General features: G+C 41.3%; 1 protein-coding gene across 5 annotated transcripts in view; it reads left to right on the plus strand.

The window, feature by feature from the left end:
• Window positions 1–14,858, plus strand: part of TNS3 (tensin 3) — a 241,463-nt gene that overhangs the window by 141,528 nt on the left and 85,077 nt on the right. For all 5 annotated transcript variants that reach the window (XM_074869814.1, XM_074869796.1, XM_074869804.1 and 2 more), the window contains one exon: window positions 3,875–3,979. In XM_074869814.1, coding sequence (XP_074725915.1) covers window positions 3,875–3,979 — 105 coding nt within the window. The remainder of the gene's footprint in view (window positions 1–3,874; window positions 3,980–14,858) is intronic.

The following is a 14,858-nucleotide window of genomic DNA, read 5'->3' on the forward strand; positions in this document are numbered from 1 at the left end:
GTCATAACTGATTATGTCTGCAGTGGTGAAATTTGGACTGTCTTCAGTTTAGCATAAAGAGATACAGCTATAGTTTTGTTGGAAATGCTTCTGCTCTGAAGTTGGTTTGTAGGGTATATTATGTATGCCTCCAGAATTCTATTGTAATGTGGCTAAAATCATAGATAATTAGGACCTGCAATAAGAACTTGCTTTATATTTGTTTAATTCTATTAATGGATTTCTCACTCATCTTGTGGTGTCTCAAAAAGTATGGATTCTGCCTGAGACTGAATGAAAACCAAATATTCTTAACTGTCTCATATATATTCCCATTCAGTGTCCTGTAAATTGCATGTTTTCTTTTTTTTTCCTCACCAGTTTGATCATTTAGAAACTTGTAGTAGCAGCCAGTAAGAAGTTGGATTCTGTCCAACTGAACATGAAGATCTCAGCCTGTTGGAAAGCCATATAAGAAAAACAGTTTTATAAATAAATTTGTCTAGCTTGTTCTAAACATTTCTGGATAGTAAGTGCTTGAAGAGAGGCCAGCTGATGTATCTAAAAACGGATAACAATTTTTTTCAAGTTTTCCTTAGATGGCAAATCAGAGGTGTGTTTTTTAGCAGGCTCCAAGTTGCTGGAAAGTAAGGTTCTAAGTAATCGGAAATTTGTATTCAGTTGCTATCTAAGGGATTAACTGGCTAGGCAAAAGAGTTCACTTTGAAATACTTATTTACAATCTCTGCAAAATTATTTTTCCACATATGAAAATATTATAGAATCATAGAAAAACTGCAGGATATATCTAGTCCATCCCCCTGCTGAAAGCAGGGTCATCTGTGAGATTGGAGCAGGGGGCCCAAAGCTTAGTCCAGTCAAACCTTGAATACCTCCAAGGATGGAGACTTCACAGCCTCAATGGGCAGAGTGTTCCGATGTCTGACTGTCCTCACAGTGGATTTATTTTTTTCCTTATACTGACTCTGAACTTCTCTAGATTCAATTTATATCTGTTCCTTGCTGTCATTCCACCTTGCTTTCACCTGGCTCTGTCTTCTCCATGGCCTTTGGGGAGCTGCTCTCAGGTCCCACATAAGACTATCTCATCTCCACACTGTATTGCATAGACATACACAGGTCTATGGGACCAGATGGGATACACCCGAGGGTGCTGAAGGAGCTGGCTGGGGTGATCGCCAAACCGCTTTCCATCATTTACCAGCAGTCCTGGCTGACCAGGGAGGTCCCGACAGATTGGAAATTGGCCAAAGTGATGCCCATATATAAGAAGGGTCAGAAGGATGATGCGGGAAATTACAGGCCTGTCAGCTTGACTTCAGTGCCTGGGAAGCTGATGGAGCAGCTCATCCTGAGTACCATCATACAACACGTGCAGAACAACCAGATGATCAGGCCCACTCAGCATGGGTTTATGAAAGGCAGGTCCTGCCTGACAAACCTGATTTCCTTCTACAACAGGGCGACCTGCTTATTGGATGAGGGAAAGGCTGTGGATGTTGTCTACCTTGACTTTAGAAAGGCCTTTGACACCGTTTCCCACAGCATTCTCCTGGTGAAAGTGGCTGCTTGGGGCTTGGATGGGCAAACGCTTCACTGGGTAAAAAACTGGCTGGATGGCCGGGCCCAAAGAGTTGTGGTGAATGGAGTTAAATCCGGTTGGCGGCCGGTCACGAGTGGTGTCCCCCAGGGCTTGCTTTTGGGGCCACTCCTGTTTAACATCTTTATTGATGATCTAGACGAGGGGATCGAGTGCACCCTCAGTAAGTTTACAGATGAAACCAAGTTGGGTGGGAGTGTTGATCTGCTCGAGGGTAGGGAGGCTCTGCAGAGAGACCTGGACAGGCTGGAGCGATGGGCTAAGGCCAACTGTGTGAGTTTCAATAAGACCAAATGCCGGGTGCTGCACTTTGGCCACAACAACCCCCAGCAGTGCTACAGGCTTGGGGAGGAGTGGCTGGAGAGCTGCCAGTCAGAGAGGGACCTGGGGGTGTTGATTGACAGCCAGCTGAACATGAGCCAGCAGTGTGCCCAGGTGGCCAAGAAGGCCAATGGCATCCTGGCTTGCATCAGAAATAGCATGGCCAGCAGGGACAGGGAAGTGATCTTACCCCTGGACTCGGCACTGGTGAGGCCGCACCTCGATTCCTGTGTTCAGTTTTGGGCCCCTCACTACAAAAAGGACATTGAATCACTTGAATGTGTCCAAAGAAGGGCAACGAAGCTGGTGAAGGGTCTGGAGCACGTGTCGTACGAGGAGCGGCTGAGGGAACTGGGGTTGTTTAGTCTGGGGAAGAGGAGGCTGAGGGGAGACCTCATCGCCCTCTACAACTACCTGAAAGGAGGTTGCAGAGAGGTGGGTATAAGTCTCTTTAACCATGTAATAAGCGATAGGACAAGAGGTAATGGCCTCAAGTTGCACCAGGGAAGGTTTAGACTGGATATTAGGAAGCATTTCTTTACAGAACGGGTTGTTAGGTGTTGGAATGGGCTGCCCAGGGCAGTGGTGGAGTCCCCATCCCTGGAGGTGTTTAAGAGTCGGGTCGACATAGCACTGAGGGATATGGTGTAGTTGGGAACTGTCAGTGTCAGGTTAATGGTTGGACTGGATGATCTTCAAGGTCTTTTCCAACCTAGATGATTCTGTGAAGAAGCCCTGGTCCCTCAGCCTTTCCTCACAGGGCAAATCCTTTAGTTCTGACCACCCTGGTCACCCTCCCCTGAACTTGCTTCACTTCATTCATATCTTTCTTGTATTGTGTAGCTCGAATGCACATTCTTATGAAAGAATGCACTTTCCAAGAAGATGAGACACCTAAATAATTAGGTTACAAACTTCAGAAATTTGTCTTGTGACAAACATCATCACAGAAACTCTCTACAGATGGCTTTTTTCTGCCTGGATATAAAGGTACAGGACAATAGCATTCTTGTCCTTCTAATTTTAACTATCCTTGTTTTGAAAGTCACAGCACATGCATGACACTCTGCTGCTTTAGAACAATTTACAATAGGACTTTTTTGAGACACAGCCACAAAGTGGTTTTCTTTGTTCCCTTATCTAGATAGAGGAACAAAGGCAGAAAGCTGATTTGATTTGTATCAGTGTCAAAGCCATGTCCAAGGTCATGAGTTCTTGATGTCTGTGCTTTGCTTTTGAATCACTGGACCACACCTAAATTCTTCATGGTATACATTTAAAAGCTGCATATTATCTTATGCCTTGTTAAGGGTAGAAAAATGTGGGTTAGTGATGAAAATTCCAGGTGTGTTTGGCAGAGCATATGTAAGTGCAGCCAAACACATTGAAGGCAAGCCACCCAATCTCAGGTTCTTCCAGGAGGCTGGAGAATGGATGAAACAGTGTAGTTGACGCCCTGGGGGAACTGGGAAGGACACAGAGCGGCAGTTTTCAGCTCTCCCTATTCATCCGAAGTGATTAAGTTGCTCTAAGTATCAGAATGATAATCTGTAACAAAGTCTTACTTTAACATTCCTTTAGTACCATCTCTTTATAGATATTTGTGGTTTGATTCTGAAAAGCTATTTGTTTTATCGTGCCTGCCTATAGGGCTGGGTGGATCATCTGTGTGGTGTTTAGGGGCTGATCCAAGTTATCAGAGCTACATCATAATCAAGAAGCTCAAAACAAAATTCTCTGCTTGTACCTTCTGTAATGGAACATAAATTAAGCTTTTTTTTTTAAGCTGGTTTATATAATTTTTTTTCCCCTATTGCTGCTGGTTATATCTCAGAATATGGTATTGAAGTTTGGGGAGCAAACTTCTGTCAGAAGGCCACATACATATGTGTGTATGTCATTACAAATGTGGCCATGATAATTTTTGATCTCAAACAAATGTTTATTTTTTAGGATGTGAACACCTTCAGAAGGACCATGGAGTGATAGTAGATTACAATACGTCAGACCCACTAATACGCTGGGATTCCTATGAAAACACGAACTCTGATGGGGAAGGTGAGTAATTGGGTCACATGAGACCAAGGGAAAACCTTTCGTAACTGTGCCAGTGTTTGAAAGGGAGGAAGGAGAGCTTATTTGCTTGAACCTAATGTGACTCACTGATGTGTTAAGTAGCTGTCTACCCTTCTCTGTTTAGCTTTAGTGGCCGTAATGGAGAGAAAGCTGTAGTATTGTTCAAGAGAGATTCTTGTTAATGCACTGAATTGGACCAAGGCACAACTGGTTGATATGAGTTACATTATTATTTGCAAATTTTCTTAATTTTTTTTGTTCTAAAACTTCTAGTTGGAATCCTAATATAGAATTTTAAGACCAAGAAAATGATGTGGTGAGTAGGTTAGCTTCCTGTGTTACCTGGATTGTTGCAGGAGGTGTGTTAGGCTGTAAAGGATGTGCACATTTGTGTATTTCCGCTCATAAATTTACCTGCTTCCGAATCGCCCTTTTATTTCTTAGATTCTTCTTCTGTAATCTGCTGATACATGCAGAAGATGAAAGCCTCCAGTAGCTGCCTTCAGATTCTGACTCCAGTGTGGATGCTTTCCTGATGCTTTGCTTGAGTGAATGTTGTGCTTTTAATGGATATAGTTTTCCTGTAAGGACTTACAATGTCACACCTGTGTCTGCACATCTCAGTTCACATGCAAACCTGACATTGTTCCAAGTAAAAACATGAGAGAAACACTGAATGGATGCCAAAATTCTTGTTTTCACAACTCCTGTTACAAAATGAGGGAGAAGTAGAGCTAGGATACTTAATTAGCTGCTCTCTAGGCTCAGTTTCCATTGATTTTTGTAATTTGAATTCAGCGCTGACCATCTAATGGCTACATCAGTAAGGGTTTTGGGGGCAGAGGCATACTGGGAGCTTGACTTCTTTCCACTGCATCAGTCTTGTACTGGAGTACTTCCTACTCTACAGCAGACTGCTATCTGCAGAAAACTGGGGGAAAAAAGAGTGAAAGAAAACAATCATTTGGCACCATTACATGGGGTAGGTAGAGAACTCCATAAGGAGTCGTCAGAGGTTTTATAGTTGGATAAGACTGTGCAGTATCTTAGAAGGACTAACATCAGAGTCACGGAGTCTTGGGTGAAGAAGATGTCTCAGTTTCTACCCAGGATGCTTCCATATAATGTGCTTCCTTCCCCCCCCCCCCCAATCTTCTTCCCCTTCCTTTTTATATACATAGCCTTCAGCAAGCAATGTATTGATGTCAAATATTTTTTAATTGCTAACATTGTTTGGATAGATGGATCTGACCTTCCAATCCTCATGCATTTCATTGTAGGTACAGGAAATTGAAAGCAGAGATAAATGTGTAGGCACACTGTTAGAAAATACAGAACTATATGCTGCTCACTTCCTGTAGAAGACTTGATCACATACCATTCACAAGTATAACTGCCTTGTTTCCCTGATGTTCAGAAGTCATACATGTCACTTAATAGTATTTTATGTGTAATTTGTGTACACCATATATTTTTAATTACGTGAGATACAACATAAATATGGTGTGTTAGCATAGATTTTGATAAGTTTATTGTGCATCTGCAGAGAAATCACTACAGTTGAAGCTAGAGAATATACCATAAGAACATGAGTTTTATCCAGATACTCTTTTCTCAAGCAAACATTTAGGAGGTGGGGTTTTTACCCTGTGATGCTCAACAATCAAATTGCAGGCAGACCATTTGTCTCTGCATAGGCTGGGCAAAAGATGAGGAGGGGGTAAAGCACATACACAGGGGACAACTAGATTTTTAAGGATGAGATATGTACTCAGCAAAAGGTGATCTTAGGCTGTTGCTTGAGGTAGACCTAGATTGCTTAGATTTTCTTTTACATAGGATTTATAAACACCAAGACAGACATCTCTTGTGGTTTGTTACAGTGGTTCAATATTGTGTTACTTGCATTAAGAAGATGTATAGAGTCCTAGTTTTCACCACAGGTGAGAGATGACCACTAAGAGATGCTGATTTCACATGCAGAAAGTGAGCAAAGTAAAAAACCTAACCTGAAGCCTTTAGCTACAATCCCGAAGGCAGAGAATCTTTTCTGTACCTCAGAAAAGATTAAGGTACAAGATGTGGTGCGTGTGAAAGTCTGCATAACAGTGATGGTATGTTTAAGATTCAGGGAAGTCTCATAGATCTGAAACAGACACTCTGTATTCCATGTCAAGTTGAACTCCTAGCCTTATGTGGGAACTGGTTTTCAAGGTTTTAGTTGTCCCTGTTTTCCCACAGGAATTTCAACAGGAATAAGGAGATGTGAGTATGACAGATGATTATTACAGTTATACACCTTTTTGTTCATTTCAAAAATGCGTGCTTATGAAATTCCAGATCAAGGTGGGCAGGAAGGCTACAGCAGAGCTTTGTGAAACGAACAGGATTTCCTTTGTAGGTATACATGTGTGGAATGGCTATTTCCAAGCTTACGTGTTCAAATGGAAAACTAGAAGTCAACAGAAAAGCAGTATGTCTCTTTTGAAATCCTATACCTATTTGGCCTTGTTACCAAAAGAACAAAAGATGAAAGGACATGATAAAAGAAAAATGTACCCAAAGTATCTTGGTTTGTTGGCATGATACAGTATTGCAGACAGAAGTAATTGCCTTTTAAATGATCTTGAACCTTTTGATGGTAATAAGGTTGTGTACATTTGTGTTGAATATAGTCAGGCTTTGGTCAGTTTGCTCTCTGGATTTAGTTCTTTATCCCTCATTCTTAACAGTATAGGAATTTTGACAATTGGAAGGCAATAAATTATTTTAATTTCTTCTCATAAATACTGTTTTTCTTCATATCCCTTGGGAAATGTTTCTTGTATATTGCACTAATGGTCCTCCATAACAGACTGAAGATTTTATTAAGTTTCTAATTCTAAGTTTGTATCAGATTTCCTCCTTCTCGAGCAGTATGTTAGCACAGAGACTTCTGTTATGCTGATTTAAAAGTATGCAGTCAAACATAGGAATTGGAACCACAAGAATTAGAAGGTCTTCCTACTGCCATGTAGAAGTCTGAGATAGTTGCCATTGGTTTTCTTGTGGTTTTAAAGTCATGGTACTCATCAAATCTGTGCGTGTTTTGTGGGCAGGAAGGAACAAAAATTACTTTTGATCTTGCTGAGTACTCCATTTATATTATTTTTTTTTTTTGCCTCAAGACATCACTTACCATACAATAGATGCATATGGATTTACAAAAGGTTGCTCATTTGCTCCACTATAGCAAGTTGACCACAAAGATATACCACCTGTGACCACAAATGAGTAATATCTTCTCTTATGTCAAGAGATTTAAATGTGTCCCAATTCCTCTTGATGATCATGTTTTTCAGTTTATAACTTGGATGTTGTAGCTCACATACTTTTCAGCTGCACTTCATTGTCTTGTCTTCCTTTTGATTGCTAAGGTCATACATGTCTCTTTTATATTTAAACTGATTTGTGGGTTGGGATTGTTCATGATACTATTTTGGGAGTAGTTTGAAGTGATGGACTAAACTAATGTGGGCTTAGTAGCTATTGTTATAATTAAAAACTAGTAAAAGCAATTACTGCTTGTAACTATGGCATTTGGGGCAGGGAGAGGGGGAGTAGTGGTAAATGAGGATGAAGTATTTTCTATGGGAACAGAAAGTTGAAAGAAACAAGTGATCCCTTCCCATTCCCTGGAAAACTTTTCATATGCTTTACACTTAATATTTCTCTCTCTCTCAAATACCAAATGACAGGTAGTTTTGGAAGAAGCTTCCCCCTGACCAGAGGGAAGAGGGAAATAGGAAAGGTTTGACTTATCTTCTGTTGAGGTTTGGGTTTTTTTTAGTTCTCAGTGATAATTTTCAGGCTTATTACTTGGCATAGTGAGTAAGAGATACTGTTGATAAAACAAACACTCCCCTCCTGCTGAAAATGCAAGTCTCCTTTTGGATAGGAACCATCAGTTTGTGTGGAACCCACAGGCAGATCCTGGTACAAGCCTGGGCTCTGAGGTGTTGTGAAAATAATATTGGAGATATTAAAATAAAAATTAAATGTATTGCCAAAATGCAAAAATTTGTTTTGATAGAGAAGGTGAATAATTGGAAGAAAAGATGACTGATGCTGTTCCTTTTGCACTGTCTATGTCTGGTTTATCTCAGGTTTATTCTAAGTATCCTGATAGCATGCTAAGATTATTCTAGAGAGAATGAATCTACCATGAAGGAACAACTCTGTCTTAAGATGATAACTCTGGGATGTGTGACTGAGATGCCATACTGCCATTTGTGTGTGCAGCATTGAGTTAGTTGAGATACAGGATTTTTTTGGTTTGGTTTTTAAATAAAGAAAACTGGTAAGCATCAAAGGTTATAGTTGGCCAAAATAGTATTTGTTTTAGTTTGCCTAAATTCAGTGGATTGTTAACAGAAATGCACCTGGTTCTTGTTCAGTGTTCCATTTTAAGACATTTCACTTATTTTAACAACCACAAAATCCCTCTGCACTCTTTTGTCTGCCAGCTCTACAGTCTGTGGAAAGAAAAGAACATGCGCACATGTTAGAAATTGCTTAAAATTACAAGAGAAGGACTTTCAGCAAGTCTTTACAAGGCAGGAACTTCAGTTCTCAACAGAACCTTGCTGTTTGTTTCCTAGCTTAACACTGTTTGATAATGAGAAAAGAAACAACTTTGGAAACAAAAGGATGTTTTTAATTCAAGCTAAATAGGGTAGGGCTTAGTGAATCCAAATTCCTATATCTGGAGAGTGTTGCTTTACACATTTTCTAGTCTTCTGTAACTGTAATCAACAGCAATTAGTAAAAAATTGCCAAATATTTATAACTGGTTTGCTCCTGCTCTTTTGTCTTCATAAAGGAAAGTATCCAAGAAGTGTCTCCAGGTAGGCAATAACCAACATTCTGGTATGCACCCATGTCATGTGATTAGATGAGATGTTTGACTTTTATTGAAATTTTTTCTCCTCTTCAACCCAAAGTAAATAGCTATTCGGTAGGGAGGTGCCCTCTCATGTAGTTAAACACTTGTTTTCCCACAGGGCCCTTTCAGTATTGCAAAACTCAAGGGCTGAGGCAAAACTGCTTGGCTTTGGTACCTTAATAGGAATGCAGATGCCTACCAAAGAAAACACCAGGTTTGATGGCATTTCTGGTGAGTGAAGCTGAAGGATAAATTGATAGTGAATAAATGGTAATTCCAGCTTTTAGTCACCAGCTGGATGCAATGTTCTTTAAGACAAAGAGAGATTTGTTAGAAGGTAACGATGAAAGGGTGTCCTGCAACAATTTTCCCTCTATTTGACAGTGAAAATAGAAATAGCTATAAAAAATAGAAAAAATTACCCTATAAAATGCTGTCTGCTTGAAACAGTATCTGAGCTGCCTTGGAGCATCTGCCTTTCATTGATTTTCTCCGAGGAAACTTATGTCTTCTATTTCTTGAAGTTTTGTATGTTTTGGGGTTTTTTAAATATATAATTTAAATTTGGTTAGCCTTCTTAATCATGAGGCTGACAATGAGTTGCAGATAAATTAATATAATATGGTTCCTTTTGTATGTCAGTAATACTGAATGCAAACATAGAATTACAAGGTTTCATTTCTACCTCTTCAGCAATAGGAAATTCTCTCCTTTAATACAGCATTGGTTGTAACCGTACTGTAGCTTAAATATTTTTTTAGCTCAGTATGTTAGGAATTAAATATAAAGTTCATGCAGGTGTTTTCAAGACTGTGCTTGGTTAACTAACATTGCTCTGGACTGTAATCCATTTTCATGTTATTGGGGTTTAGATTTTTTGGTTTTGTGGGGGTTTTTCTTAAAAAAAAGAAAAGTATTAGCATATTTTGAATAGGTCAGTTAAGAGCTGACAGTTAAGTGCAGTCAGGGTCCAGACTTTCAAAGGATTTACTGATTCAAAGTGACTTTTTTTGGCTCATTTTTAAAGACTACCTCTTAAGATATACTGAACACCTTTTTGAAAGTCTTGTGTGTTTACTTGAGTGCTAAGCTGAGCTCCAGAACTTGGCCTGTCAAGTTCTATTGAAAAATATTTTTTCCTTTTACTCAACCATGTGAGCATATCAATAAGGCAGTGTCTGAAGTGAGGAATTATGTGCATTTTACTTAGTGCACTGGGACATGGATTTTGCTAGGTACCATTTGTCAGTTCTGATTACTTTAAATTTACCTCAAATAAAAACAGAAACCCCCCCCAAAATGCTAACTGCCAGAGAGGCGTGGTTATACCTAAGATAAATATGAAAGTCTTATGTCTGAAAACAAGAACAGATTAGAAGCAGGGTTCCCTAGGCATTTACCCTAGGCTCCTGTTTTTTTCCATTAGCCTTGTGCCTCTGACAGCCTGTACTTCTTTTCTCTTTCCTATGAATTCGTTTGCCTTTATTATTTGTCAGCTCCTTACATATTCTCCTGTAGCTTCTCTGCCTTTCATTCTCTGAAGGTTGTTTGGGCACACTTGCCTCCATACCCCCGGTATCCATGAGCTGCTCCTCATAAGACCTGTCCTCATAAGCTGCTCCAGACCCTTCACCAGCTTCGTTGCCCTTCTCTGGACACGCTCGAGTAATTCAATGTCCTTTTTGAAGTGAAGGGCCCGAAACTGAACACAGTCATCGAGGTGCAGCCTTACCAGTGCCGAGTCCAGGGGTAAGATCACTTCCCTGTCCCTGTTGGCCATGCTATTTCTGATGCAAGCCAGGATGCCATTGGCCTCCTTGGCCACCTGGGCACACTGCTGGCTCATGTTCAGCCGGCTGTCAATCAACACCCCCAGGTCCCTCTCTGACTGGCAGGTCGGTCTCCAGCCACTCCTCCCCAAGCCTGTAGTGCTGCTGGGGGTTGTTGTGGCCCAAGTGCAGCACCCGGCATTTGGCCTTATTGAAACTCCCACAGTTGGCCTTAGCCCATCGCTCCAGCCTGTCCAGGTCTCTCTGCAGAGCCTCCCTACCCTTGAGCAGACCAACACTCCCACCCAACTTGGTGCCATCTGCAAACTTACTGAGGGTGCACTCGATCCCCTCGTCTAGGTTATCAATAAAGATGTTAAAGAGGAGTGGCCCCAAAACCGAGCCCTGGGGGACACCACTCGTGACCGGCCGCCAACTGGATTTAACTCTGTTCACCACCACTCTTTGGGCCCGGCCATCCAGCCAGTTTTTTACCCAGCGAAGCGTTTGCCCATCCAAGCCCCAAGCAGCCACTTTCACCAGGAGAATGCTGTGGGAAACGGTGTCAAAGGCCTTACTAAAGTCAAGGTAGACAACATCCACAGCCTTTCCCTCATCCAATAAGCAGGTCGCCCTGTCGTAGAAGGAAATCAGGTTTGTCAAGCAGGACCTGCCTTTCATAAACCCATGCTGAGTGGGCCTGATCATCTGGTTGTCCCACACGTGTTGTATGATGGTACTCAGGATGAGCTGCTCCATCAGCTTCCTGGGCACCAAAGTCAAGCTGACAGGCCTGTAATTTCCCGGATCATCCTTCCGACCCTTCTTATATATGGGCATCACTTTGGCCAATTTCCAATCTGTCGGGACCTCCCCGGTCAGCCAGGACTGCTGGTAAATGATGGAAAGCGGCTTGGTGAGCACCCCAGCCAGCTCCTTCAGCACCCTCGGGTGTATCCCATCTGGTCCCATAGACTTGTGTTTGTCTACGTGATGCAGTAGGTCACTGACTGTCTCCTCCTGGATTGTGGAGGGGTTGTTCTTCCAGTCTCTTCTGGCTGAAGAGGCTGGATTCCCTCAGTACAACTAGTTTTGTTATTAAAGTCTGAGGCAAAGAAGGCATTTAGCACCTCAGCCTTTTCCTCATCATTCGTTGCCATGTTTCCTTCTGTGTCTAGCAGGGGATGGAGGCTCTCCCTGGTCTTTCATTTGCTGTTGATGTACTTATAGAAATATTTCTTGTTATCCTTGATTGCTGAAGCCAGGTTCATTTCTAGCTGGGCTTTAGACCTCCTGATTTCTGCCCTGTGTAGCCTCACACCATCTTTGTAATATTGTTAGTTTAAACACCGATGTCCAAATCAGTATCTCCTTCCATATACAGCTACCACATGAGAAACCTCTTCACCCAATCTTACAGCCTGCTTAATGGCCCAGGTTGAATAAAGAGTCTTGAAAGGCAAACCTCTGCTACAGGTATGTGTTCCTTCCCTGCACCTGCTTCCTGAACTACTCTTCCTCTCTCTTGTGAAGGCAATAGGCCATCCCACCTGTTTAGGTTCATTAGACAAGGAAAAATAACCTTCATGATGGTGTAGGTATTGGATATCTTTTCTTCCTGTAACACCTTACAGGTGTTACCTGCTTGACGGTAAAATTAGCATGGCAGCATCGGAGATTGACAGTGTATCTGGAAGAAACAAACCAAAATGGATTTGGATTTGGTGCTTGCTTGTTCTGTGACTTTCCTAAGACCAGAAAGAGAAGCAGTTTAAGCCCCCTCCCTGTGCCTGCACCCAGGCACGCATACACTGAACTACCTTGTGCATCATGCTGTCAATATGAGTGTTCAGTCCAGTAACCAATGAAAATATGAGTAGAGGGCATCATCAGCCATGATGCTATTTGCACATGACGTAAGAGGTCATGCTGTCTCTTAAATGAATGCAAGTGCATGAATGAACTCGTGCTTCATGATACTGAATTCATGATAATCCTCAAATGGCAGATCTCTGAGAAGACTTACAAAACAAAAGACCAACTTCAGCATGAAAGTGATTGGAGTTTCTTCAGTTTTTTAGGCCACCACAAAGCAATAGCAATCCTTTTTCTGGTAAATCCTTGAAGTAATCAAATTGTTCAGAGTGACTATTCTTGGCTTTGGGTGTAATTACTGTCAATTTTGCTGGTCCTTTAACACCATGCCCCTTGCCTTTTTTGGCCTGTTTCCTTTTCAGTGACTTTCTCCTGGTCCTGCTTCAGGGTTTCAGCTAGCCACTACACCACTTCCTTCATAAGATGACTAATGATTTTGTGGTGTTCACCCTTCTCTCCCCATTGGCACACATCTTCTGTTGATTAGAAAGGCCTGATGAGTTTCAGCTTACAGCTTGTGAAAAATGTTTTGTTTTGTTTTGCTATGGAGGTGCTTTGGTCAGGAAGTCTTGGTTCTATAGTGACTCTTCCGGCAAATCGAGCATGCATTACTCTTGGGATTGGAGCTGTCCGTTTTGTTGAGAGTGGCGTGCTGGTTAATGAAACATACGTGTTAGTTTCTACCATTGAATACATACAGCAGGTACTGAAGAATTGGGGACACTTCGTAGAAAGGTTTCTGCAACAAGCTGCAAATAGTGGTTCTCTCTAGTGATCCATACAAAGACATAGAGAGAGGTTTCTTCCCCCTTGTGCATTTCCAAAGTGTTGTTAATACTTGCACAACCACTTCCTCTGTGTGTTGGTGGACTTTTCCTTGACTTTGGAAAAGAGCAGAATGAAAGACTAGCCCTACTGAGTCCCACAACTTTTGATTTCGATGTCTCATTTTTAGGAGCTACCTGTAATATTCAATAGTCTGTACAGAATGAAGCATACCACTCTTAAGTGTCCTTTTAGCTCTGTAAACCACAGGCACTTCTGATAGTAAAATGTGGCTGAATAAATTCCCCAAACCATAATATTTTTTAAGTGACCAAGAGCAGAATTTTAGCAGTACTGATAACAGTAACAGCCTTTAGTGCAGTCAGCTGTAGTGTTTTGCTAGTTTTTCAGTGGTACCTTGTAGTTGCAAGTTAAGCTTTGCTAAAGATAGTACACTTGTTATTCATGGATACATCCCAGAAAGCTGTCCTGGGAATCTCTACCCCTGCTCATGCAGTTGCACTTGTTGAGTGTTAAATGTTTATCTGTGATCCCATCTCTTTAAGGCTTAAGTTCTTTGCAAAGATTTCCATGAACATCAGAGACCTTTGGGCCAGACTGCTAAGCAGTAAGTGGAAATCTGCCTGCATGTTGATGATGGATCCTCTAGATTCTGCTTTCAAACATGGACAGTATTTGAATGCTGAGGAAGAGCAGCTAGTTAAAACCCCTTACAGACTGAACAGAAGGAGGCAACTTCGAGTAAGCAGAGGCAAGGTTTTTGTCAGAACCCAGGCCTACTTCTCCTTGCGGACATCTTCTCTCCAACCGTGAAAGCAAAAGTTGCATTACTAGAGCTCTTCTATATTGTTCTCTGTGTTCCTGGAGTCTATCAACATATAAACGCTTGCCTGCTGAAAGAGCAGGTCTTTTTTTCTTACTAGGCACAGGCAGAAGCACTGTGGCATAATCACAGAATTATTTAGGTTGGAGAAGCCTTCATCTGTGCAGTTTCTGATATGGCCCTGGGCACTGAGCTGTCTCTCAAGTAGTACAGGCTAGACTATTATCTCTGGGTTCTTCATGTTTTATATTGTTTATCTTATTCTGGACCTTGAAGAATGTTTCCTAATCTGTTACCCCTTTAAGAGACTTGCTAAACTTCTGAAGCTCATCTTATGTTTCTGGTGCCAAGCTATTCCTTGCACTCCTTTTAGTAAATACACATAAAACATTCTTTGTAGAAAGAACTTTTGTTTCTAAGTCATTTAAGCACATTAAAAATTTTCCACCAAAGCTACATACTTTATTATGTTAGTATGTGCTTGTATTGAGCATGTGTAGGTCATCTTCAAATTCTATTTCTGAGAAAGGTAAATACTTTAATTATTAGCATGTAAGGTTATTATATGTTACTTTTACTATTGCTGTAATACCTGAAAATAAGCCACAAGTCTCTTGTGTCCCAGTGCAAAACCCTCTAAGTTTAATTAGTAAGTTAGGAAATCAAAAAGCTCTGCCAAATGTA

Source organism: Strix uralensis, chromosome 1, assembly GCF_047716275.1.
Source record: "Strix uralensis isolate ZFMK-TIS-50842 chromosome 1, bStrUra1, whole genome shotgun sequence".
In the NCBI taxonomy this organism is placed as follows: Eukaryota; Metazoa; Chordata; class Aves; order Strigiformes; family Strigidae; genus Strix; species Strix uralensis.